The 27,878-nt window shown below is 40.8% G+C and overlaps 1 protein-coding gene across 1 annotated transcript in view; it reads left to right on the top strand.

The window, feature by feature from the left end:
• Window positions 1-27,878, top strand: part of CTNNA3 (catenin alpha 3) — a 751,450-nt gene that overhangs the window by 545,495 nt on the left and 178,077 nt on the right. Inside the window, 1 exon segment of the mRNA XM_074999587.1 lies at window positions 11,137-11,229. Within this exon segment, the coding sequence (XP_074855688.1) occupies window positions 11,137-11,229 (93 nt within the window).

Genomic DNA, 27,878 nt, shown 5'->3' with positions numbered 1-27,878 from the left:
TTCTTTATTTCATTTTACTAAATCACATTCAAAGACAATTAAAATACATTAAAGGCATTCCTAATATTTTTCCACTTAAGCAATTGGTGACTGTGCCAGAGATGTTATCTTTTCACAAATGCAAGGGTAGGTGGTGGTCCATGGAAAAAAGAAATCTTTTTTCAGATGTGAACCAAAAACATTTGAGAATCCCCGTTTTAAAAGTAGGGGCAGCGGAGGGGGAAAGACACCCAACCCGCACCATACCTGTCCAGCGTGGGGCCATGTTCACCACAGCCTGCTGCACTATGTTCCACTCAAGCCCAAATGGGTTCCATACCCTCCAGGGAGAGTTGTGCCAAAACATGCAGGTGCAACAGTAGGGCCAGCCCCTCTCCACACCCACTGCTGCCCTACCCAGATGTGAGAGGAGGATGAATCGAGCATTGGCCAGGCTGGAGATACAAACTGTTGTTCCAAAGGTGGCACAGCAGGCTCATTACAGCATCCAGAGTGGCAGTGGAGTCAGTGTCTGGAGCTACAAATGACTCCTTCAAGAGCCACAGCTTGCAGACCCCACTTTACAGACTTTTTTGTGTTACAGATGCACGTGGAGGTCCCAGCTGAAATGTGTACCCTAATATATTAGCTACGCTACATACATGTAATAAGAGAATGTTTACTAGAAATTATTTATAATCAAAATAGGGGGAGAAAGGTTGCATTAATAGCTCCATTTTACAGGTGGGGAATTGATCCACTAGAACAACTGACTGATTTTTCTAAGGCAGCAATGGGCAACTGTGAAGGGTGAGGTGGACCACAGCAACCCAAACCTGCTGGCGCTTCACCTGCAGCCATCCTCTCTACTTCCTTCCCCCACGTGACTTGTGCACACTGGGGTGGAGGAGCCCTGTCCTGCCTACTCCTCCCACTCCTTCCCAGCATTTTCAGAGCACATAAGTCAGCAGAGGCATGAGGTGAATGGGGGAAGGGAGGCAGAGGGGGGTCTCTGGCTCTAGTGGGTGGCATGAGGCCCTCAGGCCACAGGTTGCCCACCACTGGTCCAAGGTTACACAAAGTCCATGTCAGCAGCAGTAACCCAGATCTCCTGAGTCCCAATCCTGTGCATTAATCACAAACATGCCAACCTACTTGTGGAATAGCAAGAAACAAAGTAATACTTTGCTCCTGTTTTACTTTCCACTATTTGAGCAGCTCATGCAGCTTTCATGCTCAGCTGATATGGGAAAGTCACTAGAAAGTCTACTACTTACTGGTACTCCTGAAGCCACATGAACCCATGAGCCTAAGTCCACAGTTGGAGAACCTGTGGCTTAGATAACTGACTACAATTTGCTTTCAGCCCAAATGATTTGATGCAGTGATGATAGTCCCATTGGACAATAGTATCATACTGTGCAAATGTAGTTTTACACTCAGTTCTGACAGGGAGCTTTGCGGTCAGTCTCTTTTGACTTTTAACAAAAACAGCTTGATGAGATGTAAGTGCTTCTAGCCTGGAACCATCTTTTAGTCTTTGCACAGCATGTAGAACGACATTAGACTCAGCCTCAGATGAGCTCGCTGCCGCCGCCTCCTCCCTCCCACCATGCCAGCCTCTGTCAATGAGTTATTGGTTTGTTAAGTTAACAAAATATGATGTTAGGGACACTATATCCAGTATATTGTATTTTGGGGGTGTGAGTACAGGACAGACTGCATGAAGTTGAGTGTTTTTGGGGGAAAATGGTTTCCTTATCCTATACATTTTAAGAAATGACTGACAGGAAGTCAAAATCCTAGGAATAGCAAATGTCTTGTAAGTGCCATGATTAAATGTCTGTGGGAAATACTAGTAAGGAGCTTGTACTGGAGTTATAATACACTGAGTAACAGTGATAGGCTAAGTGCATTGTAACAAACTGAAAAGACGTAGGAGTGCCAAATTCCAAACTTTTTGGCAGAGTTTCAAATACAGCTGCATATGATGAGACAACTGGCTTCTGTTTGTCCAAGTACAGTGTTATTTTCTGTTAGATTTTTTTTGTGAAAAATATCCAGTATGAATTCTGTTTAATCCAGTGATGTTTCTGAAATGTGGGAGTCTAATATCTGCATTCAGGAAAATACCACTTTCCTATAGCAGTCACACGGGGCTGTGTGAGGAGGTTGTGCCAATAATAAACAACATGGAATGTCAGCTGATTTGAGTGTTGGTCTCAAAATGAAATTTCAAATACATAGGATGTGTCTACACTACCCTCTCTTTCGAAATTGGCATGTAAATGTAGCCATCTGAAAATGCTAAAGAGGCACTGATATGAATATTCAGTGCCTCATTTGCATAATGACTGCCACTTGCTGTGTTGAAAGTGCTGCTTTCGAAATGCGAACTAGCTGTGCAGATGGAGTTCCTTCAAAAGGACGCCCCGGCTTTTGAAAGCACCCTTCTTCCTGGAAAAAAAAAAAAAAAGGATGAAGGGTGCTTTCAAAAGAGGGGATTCCTTTATATGGAACTCTGTCTACATGGCTAGTTTGCATTTAGAAAGCAGCTCTTTTGACATGGTGAGTGGCTGCTATTATGCAAATGAGATCATGAATATTCATCCCAGTGCCTCATTAGTATTTTCAAACTGCTGTATTTACATGCCCCTTCTGAAAGGGAGGGGTAGTGTAGACACATCCTATGTATTTTAAGTTTCATTTCAAGACCAACACTCGAATCAGCTCACGTTCCATGTTTATTATTGGCACAACCTCCTCACACAGCCCAGTGTGACTGCTATAGGAAAGTGGCAACGATTGTGTTTAACTTTTATGAGAGGTTTATCTATATATTACCAAAAGGTATTGCTTTTGTAAATTTAGTTTCTAGGCTTTGTGTCTGAGTACTGAAACATAGTCTTCCTAATATTAAACTTTGAGATCAGCATTGCTGATTATGGTGATTCTAGTCAAAATTAGTATATCATCTGTTCTGCTGTAGGTTTTCACTGTTCATTAATAACTGCAAGGAGTGAAAAACCTCCCACTTAGAAGTAATAATATCTCTAACATATATCTAAACACATTTTAATGTCTGGAGCAATACTGCAGAATATTGCTGTTTTGCCAGACAGCTTTACATTTGGTAGACCACATCATATTTTCTTAGCTCCCTTATCCCATCTAGAAATGCATCTAATTGTGTTTCTTTTTCATTACAAGGGTAAAAATAACGGTCATTGAATCTACATCAGACAAATGTTAATAAAATTGATAAATTGTCCAGAGTTTTCATAAGGAAAAACTCATGATCTTCATTCTAGTTACTACAGCTATTCTGTGTGTTTGGCACAGAATAAATTGTTCACCTTAACAGTCTGTCTTGAAAATTATGTTTATGGAATCTTAATTTTATATCATTCTGTTTTTGAGGAAAACAACACAGTAAATAAGTTTGCTGCTGACTGATGTGATCTTTTATTTGAGAATATATTTAAATTCCAAACTTGACAAGTCTCTGCAAGTCAGGCACTCCTCTTTGCTGCATAGTTCAGTGATGGACAAAAGCCACAAATTTGTTGTATTGAGAGCACTAGCAGAAGGGGGAAAATGGCACCTTTCCATCTCTTTGGAACCACACAAGCCCATCCATATGAATGATAAGCATTTGGGTCTGCAAGGGCTTGTCTACACTAGCCCTCTTCTTCGAAGGGGGCATAGTGAATAGCTCAATTTTTTCTGGGAGTAAGGGCACTTTGAAGTTGTGCAGGTGCTTTGAAGTACTCACGGCTACATGGCTTGCCAGCGCTTCAAAGTTGCTAACTTTGAAGTTACAGCGGTGAGAATTAGTCTGCTGAGGAGCTGCATATGCATCACAGCACCTCATTGCTATTCCCTGCTCAGGCTGATTACCATGCCCATTTCGAAGAAGAGGGTAGTGTAAACACAGCCCCAGGGTTTAGTGTAGGTGATGTAGGGACAGAAAAGGCAAACACATGCTCTCTTCTCTGATGCAACATGCTGCATGTTGGCATTCTTCCCATCAGTCTTAGGCATATGGCAAGTAGGTACAACATAAGATAAGTCAAATACAACATGTTTTTTTCCCCATCTTTGTTGCTTCCCTGCACTATGGAGAGAGGTCTTGTAGATCTACAATACAAAGGAAAAGGCAGCATGAATTTTAAGCATTTGTGTGTTGAGGGGGGAGGCACAGTAACTATGTGAAAACTCACTTCAGCAGTTAGCTTGGGGGGCCAGGATATCTCAGTGGTTAGAGCATTGGCCTTGAAAACCCATGGTTGTGAGCTCAGTCCTTCAGGAGGCCATATAAGTGTCAGGACAAATATATTAAAAAAAAAAAATCTGTCAGGGATAGTGCTTGGTCCTGCTGGTACAACAGGGGACTGGACTTGATGACCTCTCAAAGTCCTTTCCATTTCTCTGAGATATGTGTATCTCCAAGGCCCAGATTCCCGTTTAGTGTGTGCTCCATTGACACCAATGGTACACAGTGGTGCCAGAGCTCCACGGAAATCAGTCACACTGTGCTGAGTTACATCAGCTAACATTCTGGCCCTTGATCTTTGCTGAGAAGAAATTATTTCGTGAATGAAATATTGGTATGAGAAGTGGTGAAGAATGGATTAGCATGGTTCTACTGTGAAAAGGCACAGTCCATAGACAATTCTTTTTCTAAATACTGTATGATTTTCAGTTTTCCATGGGGTTCCACTTCTCTTTGGACAAGTGGAATATGTGGAACATTTGAACGTGTTCAGCTCTGTCCATTTTGATGGCATTAAGCATATGACATGAAAGGAATTAGTTATTGATTTGACGTACCACTGATAACTGTATTTGAAAAACTATTGAAATTTGGAAAGTACAGTACTGATGGAAGAAAGCAAGCAATAGTGCAGGGGGGAAGGAGGAAATAAAAGTGACTGTGACAATGGGTATCCTGTAAATCTAATTTGTATCTCAATGCAAATGGAAGAAATATACACAGGAAAAAATAACTAAATATCTAGAGGATAATGGACCCAGAAGATAGAAACTGAATGGATTTATTAACAATAAATCTTACCAGACATGCCCGATTGCTTTTTTGATAGAATTACAAAGTTAATGGATGAAGGGAGTGCAGTACATGTAATACATATGGATTTTAGAAAAGCACTTGAAGCTATCTCATCAAATCATACTTGGAAACTTAATTAAAATTTTCTTGAATTGGAATAATGTAATGTGGTCTGAAAACTGATCAAACCGACCATAAGCAAAAGGTTATGATAAGCAACAATGTTACCAAGTTAGAGGGTAAGTGTATTTGGAACTAGAGCTGATTGAAGAAGTTTTAACACATCAGTTTTCTGCTGGAAAATACCATTTTGTCCAAATTAAAATGCTTCTTGGGAACTCATCAATTTGAACAAATCAAAGAAAAAAATTCAAAATGGCTTCTTTTTTCGTTTCAGTTGTTCAAACAAAAATTGGTCTCTTGAATGTCTGTGGAAAACAAACAAAAGTTATCAAAGCAATTTAGCTAAACATTTTGAGTCAATATTTATGTAAAATACGTTGCTTCATTTGCCTTTTCCTTGGTTTCAAAGAAAAAGGTTTGTTTAACAGTAAGTATGATTTGTCTGAGAGACAACTGAGGACTTGATAAGAGTCTGGAGGTAGTTGAAGGCTGTTAACTTTTAGAAGGGAAAGGAATTATGTGGAGGCTAAATCCCAATCCAAATGCAGTAATTGGAAAACTCCCTTTTAGAATAATACAGTAATAGCTCAGATGAGGGTTAGTATGAGAATATCTAAGTGAGCTAGTATCAGAGGGGTAGCCGTGTTAGTCTGGATCTGTAGTAGCAACGAAGGGTCCTGTGGCACCTTGTAGACTAACAGAAAAGTTTAGAGCATGAGCTTTCGTGAGTTAACTCACTTCTTCAGATGCTGGTCCTGGAAATCTGCAAGGCCAGGTATAAATAGGCCAGAGCAAGGCTGGGGATAACGAGGTTAGCTCAGTCAGGCAGGCTGAATTGTATTGTCATCAGTAGATCTGGAGGTGTGAACTCCAAGAGATGGGAAGCTGCTTTTGTATTTAGCCAGCCATTCACAGTCTTTGTTTAAACCATCGTGGGCTCATTCAGCTGCACATCTACCAATGTAATTTATGCCATCATGTGCCAGCAATGCCCCTCTGCCATATACATCGGACAAACTGGACAGTCTCTACGTAAAAGAATAAATGCATACAAATCAGACATCAGAAATGGCAATATACAAAAACCCATAGGAGAGCACTTCAGTCTCCCAGGATACACAGTAGCAGATTTAAACGTAGCTATCCTGCAGCAAAGAAATTTCAAGAACAGACTCCAAAGAGAAATTGCTGAGCTACAATTCATCTGAAAATTCAATACCCTCAGCTCAGGATTAAACAAAGACTGTGAATGGCTGGCTAAATACAAAAGCAGCTTCCCCTCTCTTGGAGTTCACACCTCCAGATCTACTGATGACAATACAACTCAGCCTGCCTGACTGAGCTAACCTCGTTATCCCCAGCCTTGCTCTGGCCTATTTATACCTGGCCTTGCAGATTTCCAGGACCAGCATCTGAAGAAGTGAGTTAACTCACGAAAGCTCATGCTCTAAACTTTTCTATTAGTCTATAAGGTGCCACAGGACCCTTCGTTGCTACTAAGTGAGCTAGGATTCGCATCCCAAGCTCATAGTGTAGACCATGGTTTCCCAGAGTGGGCAAAGGCCAAAGTGGGGGGTGTGCCAAAATTCCGAGGGGGCATGAGGTGATCCAGCCACCCCCACCATCATTCTCCCCACCTGAAGAGAGAGATGGCCTTTGCTTCCAGCTTTCAGCCCCAGCCATTTTATGTGGATGACCTGTTGCAGCCGCTATAAGAACTAGGCAGCTGGTGAAGACCCATGTGGTGATAGAAGACCCATGTAGAGCCAGGTGCCTCCTGCAAAGGTGATTGAATGTGGGTTGGAGTGGGAAGAGGAGGAGGAGGAGAAGGATGGGGTTAGATGGGGGGGCTGGGGATGGGGCAAGAGCAGGGGCTAGTGGTGCCTGGCTTTGTAGGAGGGGAGGGGCTCAGGTGGGTGGCTTGCAGGGCTTGTGGGGCTTGGGTTGACAGGTGGACGGCTGGCAGGCAGGCAGCTAGCCCCAACAGTGTGGGACTTGGGTGGCTGGCATATGGCTGGGGCAGGTGGCTGGTGGGCAGGCAGCTCTGGCGGCTGGCCCAGGACTCAGGCACCCATCCAGCTGGGGCTGCACCAGGCACCCACAAGGGACCAAGAAAAACTATTTGTGCTTATTTTTAATTTTAAATGACATTTTATATCAAGCTTTTGTGTTTATTTTAAATTCTGAATTGATTTTTTTTTTTTTTTTTTTTTTTTTTTTTTTGTTAAAAGGGGGTTGGTTGATGGTAAAAAGGAGGTGGAGGGGTGGGGAGGATTTTTCAAAAATCAAAAGGAGGACATGATGCTGAAAAGTTTGGGAACCACTGGTGCAGACATACCTGAAGAGGGTTACTGCATCATTAGGGTTGTCATGGTACATGCTCTCAGCACAAGTTTAGCGGCAGAGAGCAAAACATTAACTGGAGGGCTCCTTGAGTGACAGGGAGCATATTTGCATTAAATGCACATTGTTCCAAACAGCACTGTTTCTGGCCACCATGCAATGATTCAGTTTGATTTTCCCCACCCATAAACATGAGGTTGATGTGCCCATCATGTGCTAGTCTTCTGTGAAACCAATATAAGTACCCTTCTGGAGCTTCTGAACCTGATTCTGCATTAAGTCAATGGCAAAATTATCATTGTCTTCATTGGAGGCAGAATTTTACCTAGAGTGTTATGTAAGCTGGATAGGGCAAATGTGTAATTACTTATAATTCCCTCTTTGAATGGTGTGTCTGAATGACTTTGAAATGAAAAGTATAAAGTGTAAAATCAGAAGACAAGAGGAAACTCTCTTGCCCTTTTTTCAGGATATAGTTAATACATCTCTAGTCACAGCCATTAGGATTATAGTGCAACGAAGGGTCCTGTGGCACCTTATAGACTAACAGAAAAGTTTAGAGCATGAGCTTTCGTGAGTTAACTCACTTCTTCAGATGCCGGAGTTAACTCACGAAAGCTCATGCTCTAAACTTTTCTGTTAGTCTATAAGGTGCCACAGGACCCTTCGTTGCTCTACAGATCCAGACTAACACGGCTACCCCTCTGATACTAGGATTATAGTGTATTTATTATTTCGATTGTGATTTTTCCGTCTTTGTCAATCATAGAATAATATGTAGTGATTTTGTTCTTAAGAGCAATCTGTTATACAAAAATGCAAAAATGTTATTAGTGCCTATTGTATATTCAGTGCACATTTCATTGTTCCACTTAAACTATTGATTTCTTTATTATATTTTAGGTGTTGACGGCCCATAAAACAGCAAGAACAGCATTATTCTGATGAAAATCATATCCAACATGTGCACTCTGTTTTTTGTTTTATTTTCTTTTTATAGATTAGCTATTCCAAAGAGAAGAACTAGAAATTGCATGTTTTATGCTTATAGCATAACTGCATGTTAGAAGATGAGGGGTGTGTGTGATGGTGATGGGATTGCCACCTCAGAGCTTGGTGCTTAATAAAAGTGAGATTGGGAACAATTTAAAGTGGTCACAAATTAGCAACTTAAGTGGAATTGGAAATAAAACTTGAAAAAGCCAGCTACCCGCAAAGCCTTGCTGAGTTTCCAATTTGCATGAGATACAGAATGCCATTATAGCAGGTCCCATTCTGGCCTTGCTGCACTTGAGGGTGGGGGAAATAAATTCTCAAAGTTCCATGGAAGTGGTCTTACCTGTGCGGAAGTTTTGTAGCCACTGTTGTTCATCCCATATCTGCAGAACAGTGCAGTTCCCCCCCAGTAAGCTTATGCTGTGGCACCAGAATCATCATTCCATTGTGTACAAAACATTGAGTGCAGCCAGCATCTCACTGTTCTGCCTCCTCTCCAGTGTCTCATATTCATATATGCCCATGTCCTCCTTGGGACTTCATCGTTCTTCTGGAAATGTGTGAGGTGCTCATGAGACTTGGCACAGTATTTTTAAGCAGTGTAGGTTCCATGCTAGCCTTGTAATGGGACCTGCATGGACATGAAAAAGGATGTGAAAACACTTTCTGCTGTTGCTTTCCAAAAGGAGGGGGCAGAGACAAGTGCCCTATGGTATGCCAATGATGTACACCCAGAATGACCCATGGCATATTTTTGTCCCATCACACACTGGGACAGAAACCCACAATGCAACGGGACAGCTGGACCCTGGCAATCCTAATGGGGGGACACACTGTCCACTTTATGAAACAGTGTGTACATACACATTTGACTTACAAAATTGGGTGCTAGAAAATTGACCGTAACCAATTTGAACTAATTTCATTGTGTAGACATATCTATTAAATCTGGTGCCTTTTAATTTCTTTGAGTGATCTATGGTTCTTGTGTTATTTGCCCCTTCACTTAACACTTCCTTATTCACTTTCTTAGCATGTTTCATTATTTTATAGACATCTATCATGTCCCTCATTAGTAATCTCTTTTCTAACCTGAATAGCTGCCAAATCTTTTTACTCTCATTTCATCAGGAAGCTGTTGCATACCCCTAAACATTTTTGTTGCCCCCCTCTGTGCTTTTTTCCAGATCAGACATGTCATCTTATTTAAGATGGGGTGACCAGAATTCCTTGTTCCAGATATGCACATACTATTTATTTATATAGTAGCATTCTGATATTTTCTGTTTTATTATTTCCTCTTTCCTTATGGTTCCTAACAGTCATAGTTTTTTGATTAAAGCTACACATTGAACAGATGTTTTCAAACAACTATCCATGATGTTTTCAAAGACCCTTTTTAGCTTTTGTGTATTAAATATGGTATATCTCATCTAACTAGCAGCTCTGTATACTACACCGAGGATAAGACCACAGTACAGGCAATACAACTCCAGTTGTTACACTAATTCTTGTATTGTGGAGAACCATCTATGAAAGAGTGGACTTCATTTGTCCTGTGCCAAAGAGTAAAATAAACAAACTATATTGGTATGAGGTCCAAGAAGAGAGAACGTTGAAGATCAGAAGGCATGTTTCCAAGTGGGCTGAAGAGCAATATAGAGTGAAATGCAATGAGGTAAGGAAAGTGACCAGAAAGAATAAGGCAAAAATGGTTAGCGAAGTAGTGTGAAGATATAGAGAGGTATTACAGCAAAGGTAAGAAGGGAGAGGTGTATAAGATGATTAGGAATATTAATAGGAAGTGGCAGCCAAAGCAGATGGTGATCAAAGGCGAGAATGAAGAGGTGCTCATGAATAAGGAGAAGATTGTGCAGCAATGGACAGGATATTGCACTGATCTATACAAAGCACAGTTGAACCTGAGCATCTCAGAGAGACTGATTGAAGAACTGAAAGAGATACTCTGCTGAGCATCGACAGCGAGACAAATATTTTGGAGGAGGAAGTAGAAAGACCAGTGAAATGACTAAAGAATAACAAGAGCCCTGGAAGTAAGATCATGGGAGAGATGATTAAATATGGTGGAGAAAATATGATTCAGGATATACACTGACTACGTAATATAACTTGTGAAGAAGGGAAGGCACCTCAGGAATGGACAAGATCTGTGCTGGTGACAATACACAAGAAAGGAAGTGCATTGGAGTGCAAGAACTACAGAATGATTGCTCTAATGAATCATCTAGGCAAGATGGCCTCTGAGAAATAATAAACTAGCCATAAGTTAGCTAACAAAACCTCCTGTAATTTGAAGCTTTCCAGTAGAGTTTGGACAAATGTTATCACCAGCACTCATTCTGGAGAAGAATCCAATATTCAGACCCTAATGAGGGGAAGTTCATAAGATTTCTTGTTTCTACCTTTTTTTTTTTTTTTTTTTTTAACATCTCTCTTCTTCCACAGTCCTAATGTCTGGTTCCAACATGTTCTTTGACAAATGAAGGTATCAAAGTAAGGCTTCTTACATGAATTTATTTCAGTTTAGGAAGACAATATTTATTTTATGCAATTTATTTATATGAAAATTAAGGCATTGTTTTGTTTTGTTTTTTTTCTTTAAGGTGGATAATCTTGCTTGTTCACTATCAGCTAAAGAAGATGGAGTTAAAATTGTCTAAATGGCAGCTAATCACATAGTGACTTGGTGCCCACAGGTATGATTTTTTTTCAGTTAATTCCTATGACAAGCACAGTGTATAACCCAGTATAAATCCAATATATACACTCATTCACTTCCAAATATTCAGGCTAAAATAGTAGTTAGACTGCAAAGGGTAACTCAGTGGAAAAGTATTCAGTTACTCAATTTTTACTATTTATAAGAGATCAAAACAAAAAAGTAACTAATCTTCTTAGACTGACAAAATTTAAATAATTTGGAAATCCCTAGTCTGCTAGAGATTTAGTTAGAGTTTTACTATATTGGATAAACTATGCAAATCCTGGACCTTGATTGGGGATTTTCTTTGCCTAGTATAACCAGTGCATGTTTTTATTTAAATTCATTCTTTATATGTTTGGGTTTGGGATCTCCTGATTCTCTCCATCCAAAAATTCTTGGGCTTTTCGTTTGTGTGGATAAATGACAAGCAGCAGAACAGCACACTCTTTTTTTAACCAAGAATATTACTATGAAGGACCTAATATGCATTCGGTGGATTTGGAGTGAGTCCATTACCCTGTTGAAATAAACCAAAAAGTGACACTGGGAAATTAGATTGCCTCCATTAAAAGCAAACATTGCAGATTTGTTCGAGCAGAATGAGTGGATCAGCCTTGAAGCACTGTTAATTCCAGGAGAATAGATCTTTAAAGAATAATACAGGTGATACAACAACCTTAACGTTCTTCTCCTTTTAACATATTTGAAAGATGACTGTAGCTGAAATGAGAAACAAAAGAACAAAGATTAACAGTGTTAGCTGTTACATGATTAAGGGATCTTTTCTTCTCTCCATGCACGTTTAATATACATTAGAAGCCTGGAATGCACATAAAGGCAAGAAAAGAGACATGAGCTAATAATGGCATGGATTCTACAAGCTTCCAGATGATTTACTGTATTGTATGGTGAGTACTTTTGTAATTACAATACATTGTTTTTCAGCTCATTGTTTTTGCTTGCACTAATTATTGCTGCTTAATGTGTATGTAGTTTACGACCATGTAGTTTTTTTGGGTTTTGTTTCCACTCAGAATAATAATACATGTTCGTAATGTATTGTTCTGTTTTTGGGATGTATGTTCCTCATGATCTGAGTATAGCATCTGGAGCCAGCAACACCTGAGTTCTAATTCTGGCTCAATACATCTTGGAAAGGCATTTAATCTGCCTATATTTCAATTTCCTACCAGTAAACTGGCAATGATATTTATCTCTAAGGGATATTTTGAGTATGAATTATTAATGATTAAGGAGCATTTTTCAATTAAAATAAAATAAAATTGATGTATATGTGCTAAATCCACCCCATGTTTCATTCCTTGTCATGGTGAGGTGGCTTGTGTGTCTCAATGACCAGAGAGCCATGCCAGCAGGAGCTACAGGTTCTGAAAGGGTCACCCAAACTGGACAGGTTGAAGGGTAGAGACCAGACAAATTTGGATCACCTCACAGAGATAAAAGGGATTGGCTTACAGTTAGCAACTCTATTGGTTTAAAAAAATAACAAAGTTGCACAAAAATATACAAAGAAACCTACAACTACACAAGTCTTGGGAGGAGGTGGCAATCTGCACAGATTGAGTATGGAGTGTGGTAGGGAAAGCCAAAAGGAAGCTGTCCTGCAGATGGACCCTACTGTCATCCAGGACAACCACTCAGTTTGGTATATGGAATGTTTAGACCACGTGTCAAGTGGGAAAGACAGCACAAGTTGCAGTGGAGAAGAAACAGTACAAGCTTGCAGTTTTGGGGTTATGTCAGACAAGATGGACACAATGTGGGCACCTATGCCTGTCAACATGTGAAAACCTCATCTACTGAGGACATGAAGAAGAGGTCACACCACACACAGAAGGCATGGGTTTGATATTATTACGAGATACATCTGGTGCTTTAATGGAGTGGACATCAGTACCACACATCATCACAGCCAGATTCTACAACAAAGTGAGGAAAGTACTGATTGTAGAATGTTATGCACCAACCAATGAAGCAGCTGAGGAATGTAAAACTGTAAGCAACTACAAATTTTAGTGAACCAGAAAGCAAAGCAGGATACCTTCATTTTGATGGGCAACTTCAATGTGAAAGTTGGAAGCATAAACAAAGGCAGAGAACAGACCATGGGAAAAAAAAGGCGTAGGTAACATGAATGAATATGGAGAGCACTTCAGTGACTTTTGTTCCTTCAGTGGTTTGGTGATAGGTGGTAGTGTTTTTCTAAACAAAAGGATCCATAAGGTCTCTTGGATTTCACTAGATCTTCAGATTGATCACATACGTATCAGCAGTTCTTTCAGTAGATTGATGCAGGATGTCCGCACTAGAGGAGAAGCAGATGGAGGTTCAGATCACCATCTAGTCATGAAAAACTCCAGAGTTACTACCTGCAAGTATACCTCTGTAAATTCACAGCAGCAGACTTACAAAAGAAGAAATCAGAAAAGTCATTGCCCATCTGAAAAGTGGAAAAGCACTCAGACAACATCCCTACAGAAGCAATCAAGGCAGGTAGTGAGACATCAGTCAATATGATGTATAGTCTGTATGGGAAAATTTGGGACACAGAGGAGATCCCACAAGACTGGAAACATGGCTACTTTATCAAGCTTCCAAAGAAAGGCACCCTGAAGGAATGCAACAACTGGAAGGTCATCACAATACCATCTATCCCAGGAAAAATGTTCAATGGGACTCTCCTTTGGAGAGAATGAAGACAGAAATTGATAGACAGCTCAAGAAAGAACAGGCTGGCTTCCAAAGTGAGAGACTCTGACCAAATAGCAACTCTGAGAGATTGTGGAACTTCCTTTCTCAACCCATGCATAACCTTCCTAGACTTTGAAAAAGCCTGCAACAGTATTGATAGAGACACTTCGTGGAAACTGCTGCAACACTGTGGCATGCCATCCAAAATTAACCTGAACTGTTCAATATATAACCCTTGTCATGCGAAGCTGTTCAGAATGGTGTCTTGACAGAATCCTTCCACATACTCTTAGGAGTGCAACAATGGTGCCTATTGTCACCTTTCCTGTTCTTGATCACAATGGCCTGGATTATGAACAGGATGACAGATGGCATCAACAGGGCATTCAGTGGGCACTTTTCAAACAGCTAGAGGACATTTATTTTGCTGATGATATCGCCCTCCTTTCACACCAGCGTGAAAATATGGAAGAAAAGGTCACAACGCTAAACAAAACCGCCTCAATGACTGGACTGAGCATTAACAGGGGAAATACCAAGACAATGAGGATCAACCAGTCCAACACCACCATCACACTGGGAGGGGATATCCTGGAAGATGGGGAGCAGTTCACCTACTTGGGGAGTATTATGTGCAGAGATGGAGGAACAGACAAGGATAACAGTGCAGGATAGGGAACACAACAGCTGCATTCAAGACTTTGTCCCATATGGATTTCAGAAATGATATATGCAAAGATGAAACTGTGGATTTTCAACACAGATATGAAGAGTGTGCTCTTGTATGGATGAGAGACTGGTATACTAAAAAGTCTTCAAATCACAAGCTACAGACATTCATAAACAGATGTCTGAGGTACATCCTTCACATCAAATGGCAAGACTTTGTCACAAATGAGGTTCTTTTGAACAGAGCAGGACAAGAACCACTTGACGTTCAAATCAAGTGCAGTGTTTAGCCCCCGAGTTGCTATTTTGGGATACATTTGTATCACAAATTAGCAACAATAGTCTAGCCATAGACTCAGTGAGGGCGGCCAGATAAGTTCACTGCAGATGAAGTCGATTCTAGCTAGGCAGTTGCTATAGCTAGAATTGTATATGTGCAATCAACTTACCTGCATAGTATAGACCAAACCTAAAGCAACATTTCTAGGGAAAGCAATACATATTTTACCTGTGTAAGGGCTAAGAGCAGCGCAGTTAGGTCCATATGTTTTTAATAATGGTCCAGCTCATACGTTATCAGAAAAAAATCCCTAAATGGGGAAAGAATGTTCTGAGAATTCCTTCAGGGGGTTTCCATGGGACCTGGAAAGAGGAGATCACCATGCAGAATGACTGCTATTTGTTTGAATCCCTCGTGGAGCAGTGGGGAGGGGTGTGTGGCGAGGGACAAAATTAGCTGTTGGTTTGTTTTTACCATTACACCACATAGGCATATGTGAAAAGGTTGAATTAAAAAAAAATCCATGGGGCCCCAGAGTGCTGTAGGTTAGCACAGAAACATTTTCTGTATTATATTGTGAAAAAATAGACCTAGAATTTGCAAACCTCAGAGGAAAATCTTTATATTATTAGAATTCATACATATAGATTTATATTACTTAGGCTCTCCTGCACTGCAGCTAAAATGAAGAGGAGTGATCCTGAACTGTAGTGGCAATGCTGTTACTAAGAAGGAGATTATAAGCATATATTTTGAATTACTTGGTGTGGCAGGGTGAGGCTAGGGGAGGAAAGACGAGTGAAAACAGGACAGATTGGGAGGTGGCAATCAGAGTGGGAGCAACTGAGGAGTAGGCTGCCCTAAATCAATTAGGTCCAGCTGATCTCACTCAGGACTACCATTATAAACCCTTTCTCATGCAGGGCAAGTGGGGAGTGTGAGAGGTGTTTGAGGAGAGTATAGGAGGCAAGTGGAGAGAAGTAAGGGTAGTTTTTCTAGGAACAGCAGAGGAGGGGGAGGTGTTTTCAGCAGTGAGGGACTTGCGCCCCTGTCCAGGTGGCTCTGAGATTTGACCTAAGGCTGAAACGCACTGATCGCCCAGGGAGAGCCGATCCAAGGAGGTGGGACATACGGTTGCTGCCACTACCTGGAAGAGGTATGAGGTGGGGGAATCATCTGGAGAGGGGTCCCAGCAGAAGACCCCCAGTGTCCAGGGCAAGGGGAGCCCTTCCCCCACCAGTAGCAGCCACACAGGGTGCCTGAGCCAGAACCCAGAACAAGTAGGTGGGGCCCAGGTTCCCCCCAGACTACCATGCCCTCTGTCCCAAGAAGGGCAAAGGTGCCCTTGCCATGGGGCACATGGACTGAATAGAGGCCCAGAGCCCAGGAACAAGGTTAATCTTACCACATTTGGATATAAAAATGAACTGTGGATTTATGTTAGAACAGGTAACATTACTGTTTCTGTAATTCCAGTAGTTCCTGAATTATATTCCTTCCAGAATACTCTCTGTGTGGGGTCTCTCTGAAGAATGTTTAAAGTAGCTAAATGCCATCATTAAGATAGTGAATAATTAAATAGCAGCTGCAAATAAAAAGAATTGCTTTTTTTGTTGCCAGTTGTTTTGGTTTTGTACTAAAGAAATCTTTTGCAGACACTTTGCAAAGATCCAGCATTGTTAAAGTTTCTACATAGCAATTACATGTAACTTCTCTTGTAGGCTATGTCTAGACTAGAGCATCCAGATTCCCAAGGGTGTTTATGTCAACAGTAAGTCAACCGAATGCAGCCTTTTTGTCGACAGCTGTACCCTGTTCGCCACGAGGAACAAATCCTCCGTTGATGCCCTGTCTGCTGTGCTTCCAGTTGGCTGTTTTGCTGATAGAGCGGCTGGGCATCTGGCTGCTCTCTGTTGACAGAAGTTTTGTCAGAAGATATCTTTCAGCAAATTGCTCTAATCAGGACATAATGAAAATCATCAAATGTTGGCTTCCAATGGATGTAGTGAAAAACATGAAATAGCTCCATGTGCAAAATATTCCCCTTTTATATTGAAGACATATAAATTTGTCTGAAAATTTCCTAATCCAATCTGCCTTTTTTTCTGCCTCTCTATTTTACAGTTTGGGTATATCTATGCTAGTGGTACTCAGGATCAATCTTCCAGATGCAATTGTGCACATCTAGTAGGGACTTGCAAAACTGAACTATCTGGGTCAGCAGTCAACCTCTTTATTCCTCGATATCGTGAGGAGTAAGGGAGGTCAACAGGAAAGTTTCTCCCATCAGCCTCCCTCTGTGAAGATGGCTGTGTTAGTTGATTCCAGAAGAATTGGTTCTAGCTATGCAATTGCCGTAGCTAGAATCGACTTACCTGTCTAGTGTAGAGCAAGCCTGTGTGCGCAGTAGTTCTCTTTCAAAGAGCCTCAGGTTGCTCTACAGATGCTCCTCTAGGACAGAGAGGAACCTGTTAACAGATGATGAACTAAGAAATGGAGGAAATGTAGAAAACTGAAGAAATTAGAAGATTGGGATTTGCCTAACCCCATTGGAGAAAACAGTGCTATATGACAGCATGAAGCTGATGGAATCAGAGTAATTTGGGTTCCCTTATTCAAGGTTTTTGACATTTCTCCCTACACTGGGAGCTAAAACAAGAAACGTGTCAAGCATAATTAGTCATTAAGAGGAATAGGACTGGAAAAATCACAAGAATTTGGTCTATTTTTATGGGAGAGTCAGAATCTCTTCTTTATGGCCCTTGTGCTTCCTCCAATCTTTTCTACTTACTGCTGTCAGGATATGTCCATACTGCAGTTATACCCGTGCTTGGCTCATGCCAACAGACTCCAGTAAAGGGCTGTTCATTTGTAATGTAGATGTTCAGGCTTCAGCTCTAGGACCCTGTGAGGTGGGAGGGTCCCAAAAACTCAGGCTTTAACTGGAGCCAGAACATCTACACCACAATTAAACAATCCCCTACCCAAGTGCTGAAACCTCAAGTCCGCAGGATATGAACGGCTCCTGTTGTGCCCTGCACTAGGAACACAGTGGCAGTCAGATTACTGCTTTGACATTCTTCAGATTGAGAGCTCACTGTGGTACTCAAGGCCATTCCTAGCAGCTGGGGAGGCTGTGGGAAAACTCTGAGGGAATCCCAAGGTGTGCACAGATCAGCTCTGCCTTCCCACAACACTGAACGTGTGATATATCCCTACAGTGCACACTGTTGGTGATGGTGCCCTCAGTGAGGACATCATTTGTTGAAAGTAGGAAAAAATGTGAGCAATCTTTGGTGCTCTTTTGGGTGTTGGGATCCATTTAGCTGAGAAAACTTTGTGGTGTTGCTGCCATAGTGTCATATCCTCAGTCTCTGCTCATGTGTAGAGTGGAAAAAAAAACTTCAAGAAAGTTTGAATTCATATTTTCCTGTTATATTTTCATAGTAATATGACTAACTGTTATGACTTTACCAATGGCTGATGTTCTGTTAAACATCCCCTTCAGAGGGCAACTTGTGATTTCCAAGACCCCAAACTGGAGTAGAAAGAGACATGATATTTTGTTCACAAGATTGTAAATTTAGCTTCTGTAGGTCTTCTGTTTTTTCTAGTCAGCTTATCCTTCCTCTGGATATGTGATGAAACGAGAAGCTGTGTGCCTAGAATACATAAGGAATTCACCTCTTTTGAATGTGAAGTTGTCTTTAGAAGTTGAAGTATTAATCATAATGGATAACAATGGAACACCTTCCAAATGAAACATAAACAAGTGCATAAGCTCTTGCTACACTCCATTCTTTCTTTGACTTTAATCAGATGACAGGTTATTTCTGAACCAATGAAGAAAGTTTGCACTGAACAAATTTACAGCAAAACTAAATTTCCTTTTCCAGAGATTGGTCTTATCTGAGTAATAGAGATAACATGGAAAGGAGAGAGACTATATTAGAAGAAGAGAGAAACAATATTAAGTAGGGTAGGACACAGAAACTTATTTGTTTGCATGCCTGATTTGGGATCAAAACCGGTGTTCACATTCAAATATGAATATTGACTCTAAAGGCTGAGTATGTTGAGAGCAGAGAATATCACTCCAATAGAAATACCTTTTGTTCGTGTTAGGCTGCAATTGGCAATTCTGTGCATGCAAAAATTAGAGTCAGGGATAGTTGTATAAAAGATGAATGGTGAATCTTAGTTTTCAATTCAAGGGTGAATGAGCAGAGCAGGATGATACAGACACATGGATGGAAAAGTGAGAGGCCACAACTTTTATTAAACTTTAACGCAGGTTAGGGGGCTGCTTACCACACATTATACTTTGCTATACCAGGGATTTAATAGGTTCTGATGTGGGGGATAAGAGGCAGAGCTACCTCTAATTTTTTCTGTCCATGTGTAGAATAAACGTTATGTGCACTAAGGCAGGTGTAGATAAGCACCACCAGGAGACACACATGCTGCCAACTGTGGACACTGAGGACACATTGCTAATCAGCTGGGCAGCATCTGAATCTCTGCTGGGCAGCCACCAAAGCAGTCAGTTTATGAGGAACACCGCTAAGAGGGCTGGGCTCCTAACCCTATAACCTGTAACTCTGAGTGGACTCTTAGCCTACTCCATGTTCTCAGCTAACTCAAAGTCCTAAGACCCTCCTCCCCCCAAGGAGGACAAAGGGTGCAGAAGGGTAGGGGCCTGGGCCTGAGAGTGCCACAAGGTCTGACCTCAGACCACTCAGGATATGTCTACACTGCGATGTAAATCTAGACTCTGACTCAAGCTTAAGCCTAACCCACTTTTGTCCACGTATAAATCATACTAAGTCAAGGCTCAGATCCAGGGTCCCAGCACTTTGTACGGCTACAGGGTCAGAGCCCAGGTCAAGTATTAACCTGAGATTCAAGCCCCATTGCTTTGCAATATAGGCACAATTTTACTTGAGTCTAGTGCTGAAAGTCTTCCAAAAAGTATCCCATAATCCCACGAGTCAACTTTGTCTTCTCTATCCCAAGAATCTTGCATCTCTCTATTGAAACTGAAAGCAGTCACACTTGATGCATTGTAGCAGTTTAATAAATTAGCATTTACTTGTCTGTTATGTTCACAGCACTGAGCTGCAAACATACCACCAGAGAGCCTACCTGGCATCTCTCTCAGGAAATGTCTCCTAATTATTTCCCCACTCTCTGCTGGGACTGTCCCCTTCCACACACAGTCCCATTAAGTTTTCCCCTCTATTGAGGCAGGTGGTGGCATTTATATGTCTATAAATATAATGGCTTAGTGGTAGATCTGCAATGTGTAGAATAGGTTCAGTTGTAATCATAGCGATTCCTTCTAGATGAAGTAAAATGCCGAATGAGATCACACGTTGGCTTCCAGTTAATGAGCCAAAAAAAAAAATGGGGAGCTGGTTTGATTGACTAATGTGCTTTCAGTGTCTGTAATGTCGCTGTGTCTAGTCACTCAAGTTCTTAGAATGCCCACTGAATTCAGTGTGAGTCTTGTCCCTGAACTATTCACAGTATCAAACCGTTCAACTGCATGTGAGGAAGAATTAATTATTGCCAGTATACATTAAGCGTCAAACTATTTGTATTGATAGAGGAAAATTGTACATTAAATTGCACCCTTTCTCTCCACAGTCTTCAGACTGACCAGGATATGGGTAGCTGAGTATATTTAATATCATTTCTGTGCATCTTGTTTCTACCTCAGAATCTCCCTCTACTAGAAAGTCTTTTATAAAACATTTCAAGTATTTCCAAACTAAATTATGTATGGGTAAAGCAAATTGTATTAAATAAGATTCATTATGAGCCGTCAGTAAGCCCTTTGACCCAGACAATTTTCAGGTTCAGAATAATGGCCATTTTTGTGGGCCTCTGCTTTTCTTGGTTCAAATTCCAGTCATGGCCAGAAGCCTTCAAATACTGTGAGATGAGCTATTCTAGCTTAATTGGAAATGGGTGATGCACAAAATCTCTGCTAATCCTGTTCCTGTGACATTTCCAACCAAGGTTCAGAAAAAGGTTTGGATAAGCATCCAGAGTTTTTAAGAATTATCTGAATTGACTCAGAAACCTGCACATCTGTCAGGAGGGAGAATTAAAATCATAGCAGCTTGATCAATAGAGGGGAGAGAGCGATCCTAGCTAGTGCTGGATGGGTTTTTTGGACAGGGATATTTTGGGGGTAAAAAATGCAGATTTGGCAACACTGAAACATTTCAGAAAGTGCACCACCTATTCTCCTAGTATTAGAGCTGATGGCTCAGCTACAGGGGAGGGGCAGCAGCTTCCTAGTTAAGAGTCTGGCTTACAGGTACAGCTAGGAGAGCTAGGCCCTTACCACCCACTGGAGCACAGAGACCAGGTGTGACTGGGGTCTACAGAGCTCTGCAGGGGGAGGTTGGGGCCCTGCTGGTTGCTGAAGCACCATAGCCAGTAGAGGCTGAGGCTGTGCTATCCTAGTCTGGGGGCCCTATCCTGAGTAGAGGGCAAGGACCCAGGGCCATGTTGTAGAGAGCTGGTAAAGGGCCAGCAGCAGCTGCGTTGAGCAGGTCAGGGGAGAACTGGCAGGACTTGCCTCCCCAAGCTGGGTCACCCCACTTTAGGAAAGATAGAGATGAATTGGAGAGAATCCAGAGGAGGGAAATAAAAATTATGAAAGATTTAGAAACAAAAAATATGATGAAATGTTTAATAAACCTGTAGGTTTGACCTTGAGAAAATTGAGGGGTGAATCTGGTAAGTCTTCAAATATGTTAAGGGCTCTTATAAAAAAGGAAAGTAATCAATTGGTCTCCTGTTTACCAAAAATAGGACAAGAAGTGTTCAACTAAATTTTCAGCAGGGGAGATTTAGGTTAGATATTATTTCTAACTATAAGAATAGTCAAGCTTTGGAATAGACTTCCAAGGTTGTTTGAGGAATCCCAAAATTGATTGGGCAAACTCCTCTTGGGTGGCTTATATGGTATTCTTGGTATAGCGTCAGTGTAGAATGTTGGACTAGATGACCTTTAGAATCCGCTTCCCAGACCTACATTTCTAAAATTCTGTGACTCTGATGAATTTGTTTTGAAATGATGACAACTCAGTGGCAGCTTTGTCTCTAAAGTGATCATCCACAATGTGGGCTGATAGTACCCTTATACCACAGTACCCTATACCTATAGAACACTGTGTGACTCCAAAGTGAAGGAGAGCGGCACGAACTGCCAGTGCTTGTGGGACAAGTTTTATGTCATGAAGGCTCTTGCCCCTTACAGCTCTGCTTCTAAGAACTTATCTGCACTAGCAATGACATGAATGGTTTTGTGTAGCTACAAGTGGGAGTGAAATGTTCTGGTAGGGCAATGCTGCGGGTATAGCGTCTGGCAGCTCCCAGTGGCCTGAGCCTTTCATAGCAGCAAAGAACTAGTTTGTATTGAATTTGTCAGATTTCAATTAAACATTTTTATGCTATTATGAATTTTTGCAGTTAATTTCCTATATATTGTATTTATTTCATATCACAGAAAATCAATCAACCATTTTTCTCTCACCTGTTATCCAAAATGGGTGGGGGATTGAGGGAGCATTCTACTAATGTCATAAATATTCTTTGCCAATATCTTTATAGTCCCAGTTGTTTCATCCTCTTGGCTGAAGCGTCTGGTGTCACCCTTTTTTCTGCCTACTGCAATTTTCTCCACATTGCACAGTCTTGTGCCAGGGCAGAAGTAATAGCGGGGAAAATAGGGAATGAGTGATTTCCGAACCATCTGCTTTAAAGGATATAAAACAGATGTTAATATTTCTAACTATATCAACATTCTTGTTTAGTATCTCCAGTCTTTCAATAGAAAGATTAATTAAAAGTACATATCATCATGTTAATAATAATAATACATCAAAAATGGAAAAAATGACATTTTGATATAAAAAAAACAAATATGTTTTTCTACATGTTTTGAACACGTTATTAAAACCCAGTCATGCTGCCAAGGAAATGAATGAGAATTCTGTCATTTGCTTTACCAGCAACCATACCCTCCTAGAATTTTACAACTGGTGGTTACTTCTCTTAGCGTTGGTCTTACAGGCATTAAACATAATTAACAATGTATTGCTAAAGAGGTGTGGTCTGGGAGTTTACAGCAATCTGAAAACTGCCAGCTGCAATAATCTGAAAACTGCTAGTTCTCTTGTAATATTTTCAGAAGCATTACAATGTAAAAAGAACACGCAATTCCAGAGTGATGTTTTGGCTCTACTTTCCATTTCCTCCCTTGGGGCTCCCAGACTGACTTTTGTGGCTGCTATCCCCAGGCCTGATGGTCTACTCAGCCACTGAGCCAAGAGGGGTATTTTTCCCAGGAGGTAGTTCTGTAATACCAACTTTGGCATTCTACATCTTTCTGAATCTACCCCATTATTTTAGACCTAATCCCAATTTATCGCTATTGAGTGCATGAGAGAAACTATTGAGGGATGCTGCATGTCCATGATCTTGCTTATAAATGATGGCATAGAATTTAGGGCTATGTTGTGGTTAGTCCCTGAGCCACAAATACAGTTTCTGTGGTGATGTGACCAGAGCAGGGAGGATCTGGAGTTCAGCAGAAAAGTACCTCTGTGCCAAAAATACAAGCAGAACTGACCAGTGTCTGAAGAATGTGTGCTGGACACCCTTTTGAGTGTACCGATGGACATTCTCTCTGTTCTCTGAGGCACAATGATGCCTGTTGTTCCCAGTGGGTTGGAGTAACAACAAACATTTCATCCCCACATAGGACTGTGGCAAAAAGTTACAACAGAGTTTAAAACATTCTTTTGTTGTTGTTGTTGTTGTTAGATCTTCCTGTTCTCCTGCCCCAAAAACAAAAGAACACCCACGACTACCCATTATCTCTTGCTTTGTAGATAATAAGCTCTTTGGGCCAGCCTTTTGTTATGCTTGTACATTGTCGAACACAATGGTGGGTTGACTTCTCTGAGACCTCTATGCACTAATGGAAGACTGATTTAATATAATTTTGTGTAATCCTTGAAATGTAATTTATAATAAATTATATGACATTCATTATATTAATCATTCAATATATTGTAGGTACATAATGCCACAAAAAACAGATTCTATACAAGAGGAGAAAACGATAGCAGTAGATGCAACACCCAAAGCACAGGCTCTTAAGAAAACGATCAGTACTGCCAGATAGGGAGATTAAAGTAAGGATAACCCATCCTTTGAATTTGACACAGAACATGATGAAGTATAAAATGGAAACAGGTCTATGCACTTCTGTTTTGTTTTATTAGTGGTTATAGCATTCATTATCATAGCACTTGCCTGGTTTAAATAGGAAAAAAAAGATTAAAAACTCACAGTTGGACCCACTTTGGTAGGTACTAAACAGAGAAACAGCACCAAAGACCATCCCTGCCCCAGAGATTTACAGTCCAGGTTACAAAACCAACGTTTTTCTAGGCTATGAAAATAAGATGAAATAGACAGATTGTGTGCCTAGATGAGGAAGCAACTGAAGGAAAGTTTAGTGGACACCCCCACCCCCCCAAAAAAAAACCCAAAACCAAGATGACTCATGTTGGATCTGTATTCTAAAATCTGATAGTATTTGCCAGTTAACTCCACTTGTTAAGAGGAAAAGTGAAAAGTGGTCTCTTGGACAATTCCTGCAAAAATTCATAGGGCCCTACCAAATTCATGGTACATTTTGGTCAAATTATCAGAGGGGTAGCTGTGTTAGTCTGGATCTGCAAAAGCAATGAGGGGTCCTGTGGCACCTTATAGACTAACAGAAATGTATGAGCATAAGCTTTCGTGGGCAAAGACCCACTTTGTCAGAAAAAGCTTATGCTCATACATTTCTGTTAGTCTATAAGGTGCCACAGGACCCCTCATTGCTTTTGGTCAGATTCGCTACGTCTACACGTGCCCCAAACTTCGAAATGGCCATGCAAATGGCCATTTTGAAGTTTACTAATGAAGCGCTGAAATGCATATTCAGCGCTTCATTAGCATGCGGGCGGCAGTGGCGCTTCGAAATTGACGCGCCTTGCCGCCGTGCGGCGCGTCCAGACGGGGCTCCTTTTCGAAAGGACGCCACCTTCTTCGAAGTCCCCTTATTCCCATGAGCTCATGGGAATAAGGGGACTTCGAAGTAGGCGGGGCCCTTTCGAAAAGGAGCCCTGTCTGGACGCGCGGCGCGGCGGCAAGGCGCGTCAATTTCGAAGCACCGCTGCCACCCGCATGCTAATGAAGCGCTGAATATGCATTTCAGCGCTTCATTAGTAAACTTTGAAATGGCCATTTGCATGGTCATTTCGAAGTTTGGGGCACGTGTAGACACGGCCATTGAGTCATTGTAGCAGGGTCATTGGATTGCCAGCCTCACTTCTGTGTTCCCTTGAGAGCAGAGGTGTTTCTGTGAGTTAGAGAGCAATATCTGAGGAGCTGTATTGGAGGTAAACCCTAGAAACAGCTGAGCACGGAGAAGCAGCTTGAGTTGAGGTTTAAGTTGTATTCTTTTTGAATTAGCAGTGAAGCCAAACTCCAGAAAGGGAATGACATAGAATGCTCTGAGGATGTTGGAGGTGGGGGGGTGAGCATGGGGGGGCTGAGCTCATTCACAGACCCTGAGAACCATTTTGAAAGGAGGGAGCAAATGTCTCCTAAGTCGTGTAATAATTATCCTTCTTCTCTAGAATCATTTCCTATACCAAAAAGCAACACACTCATCTTGTCAGGGCTGAGGCGTCAGTTCTCTCATCTTAATTCCTAGCACAGTCAGCCATTGCTAGACCACAGGAGTTCTTGAATGTGGATTCTGGAAAAAAGCAACAGACCTGAGCATTTTGTCTGCCTTAATTACCCTGGACATACCTCTATAGTGTCTGAGCCTTAGCTCTTCAAAGACATTCAGGTGCCTAACTTCCGTGGAAATCATTTGGAGTTAGTCACCTAAATACTTTTGATGATACAGTCTCCAGGGCCATCATGTAAATCAAATATAGTCAAATAGTTTCCTTTATCATCCTTCTATCTAGCATAGTCTGTTGACCTAGTAGGCTTTTCTCTGATGAATTTTACATTCTGTTCTAAAGGGGGTCAGATTTCAACAATTATGATCTATTGTGGCGGTGTATTCCATTGTCCTGGGCCACTGATATATCCTGAGATATGAGCTTATGAGTTTGTCTGTGATAGATCTGATAATGTAAAAGTTTTCCTTATTTATTGGACTGTTAATGGTTGCCTGAGATTTTTTTAGTAATGGAAAATTCTGACGTAGACTTCTTATCTAAAATTACTTATCCTTGGAATTTTCCAAAAAATTATTGAGAACTATTTGGCTGTTTCATTACTATTAGAAGGCAGAGATAATTAATAATGAAAAGTCTGGAACTTTTCCTTCTTAACTTTCATCTTTCAGGGTCTGTCATATTAGAAAATAATTTTCAATAAATTATATATCTCTATTTATATATGCTGATGCATTTGTTTTATACAGCATTGCTGCAGCTGCTGCATTGTAGCTTCTCCTTTCCTTGCCCCACCTCCAATTTATTGCAGGTGTTGACAAGATATACTGTAAGAAATGACAGACCACCTTAAAAGAGGTAATAGCTTGTTATGTTTTGAGTGCATATACTGCAGTTGTATATTGCGTAGAGATTGTTACAGGCCTAGATCAGGATCAGTTTTAAAAGAGTGAATCTTATTAAATGTGATATTTTAAAAAACATCTCCTCTGCTTGAACAAACCTCATTGCCACTCACTATTTGCAAAGCACACACCCCTCTGCTGTTGCAATTTAAATTATCCCTTTTATCTCCCTATGCATACATTCAGGTCTTAAGGGAAAGGGCACAGGTAAATCTTACCCAGACATTGTCTTGTACTATGCATCCATCTCATAAAAGTAATGTCATCTCAGCATTTCTATTAAGAAACTATAACATACATTCAATTCATTTGATTTATTAACAGTAGTCTACAAATTCTGCAAGCTTATAACTGTCATTCTCTTTAGGTAATTCTGCTCTCACACGTTCTGGTACTGGATCAAAAGTGCATCTCTTTGGTTTACATCATGTTAAGCAAAATATTTCTGCTGCAATTGTGGTTCTACTATCCAACAGATTAAACTTTTTAAATTCCCAAATATATTCCTAGATTACAAAATTATAGTTACCATATAATCAAGGGTATAACCAGGTGACTCCAGGCAGATGTAAGCTATTTAAAAAAGAATCTTCTATATTAACATTACAAATATTCAGAACTGTAAACCACTTTATTTAGAACCCTATCCATACCACAAGTCAACATAACATGACTTGCAAATTTTACATTAGTCTTTGATAGAATTTCAGCAAAGGGTACAGGAATGGATACATGGTATATGGCATGCAAAAAAACATGAGGACAATCCATGGTGCATTCACCAACCCAACCATTAGATGTAGACACTCATAAATAGGTGTCCTTAACTGTTCATATTTGAATATCTATTTGGATGTCCTCTCTTTAGTAGCATGACCTCCCATGTCAGATGGTTCTGTCATGGTGTGCACTACTGATTTCATATTCTATATTCCTATTTTGACAATCTTCTTGCAACAGCTGATATAAATGCCACATCAGTTTGATGATCAGTTTTGAAGTTTATGGGCTTAAAAAATCCTCATTCCCCAGATGTGGATAAAATGTTTCTGCTTTGTGTTTCAGCTTCTGTGCTATGGAGAGTAATTGGTTACACAACAATGTCATTCATCCTCTCCCTAATCATCAGAATCACTGGTGTCAAAATTCCTGCTTTCATTTTGAGCGCTCATTATGCTAGTTTGTTTTGTTTTCTGTGTCTTACGCTGTGATGGTGAAGATGGTTATATCCCAAGGTAAGATATCACAGGGAAGTAAAAGATTGTGGTGACGAACACATCCATTTTGTTTTTTACTTTTCCTT

Source organism: Carettochelys insculpta, chromosome 7 (assembly GCF_033958435.1).
Source record: "Carettochelys insculpta isolate YL-2023 chromosome 7, ASM3395843v1, whole genome shotgun sequence".
In the NCBI taxonomy this organism is placed as follows: Eukaryota; Metazoa; Chordata; order Testudines; family Carettochelyidae; genus Carettochelys; species Carettochelys insculpta.
This window is presented reverse-complemented; position numbering and strand designations above follow the sequence as displayed.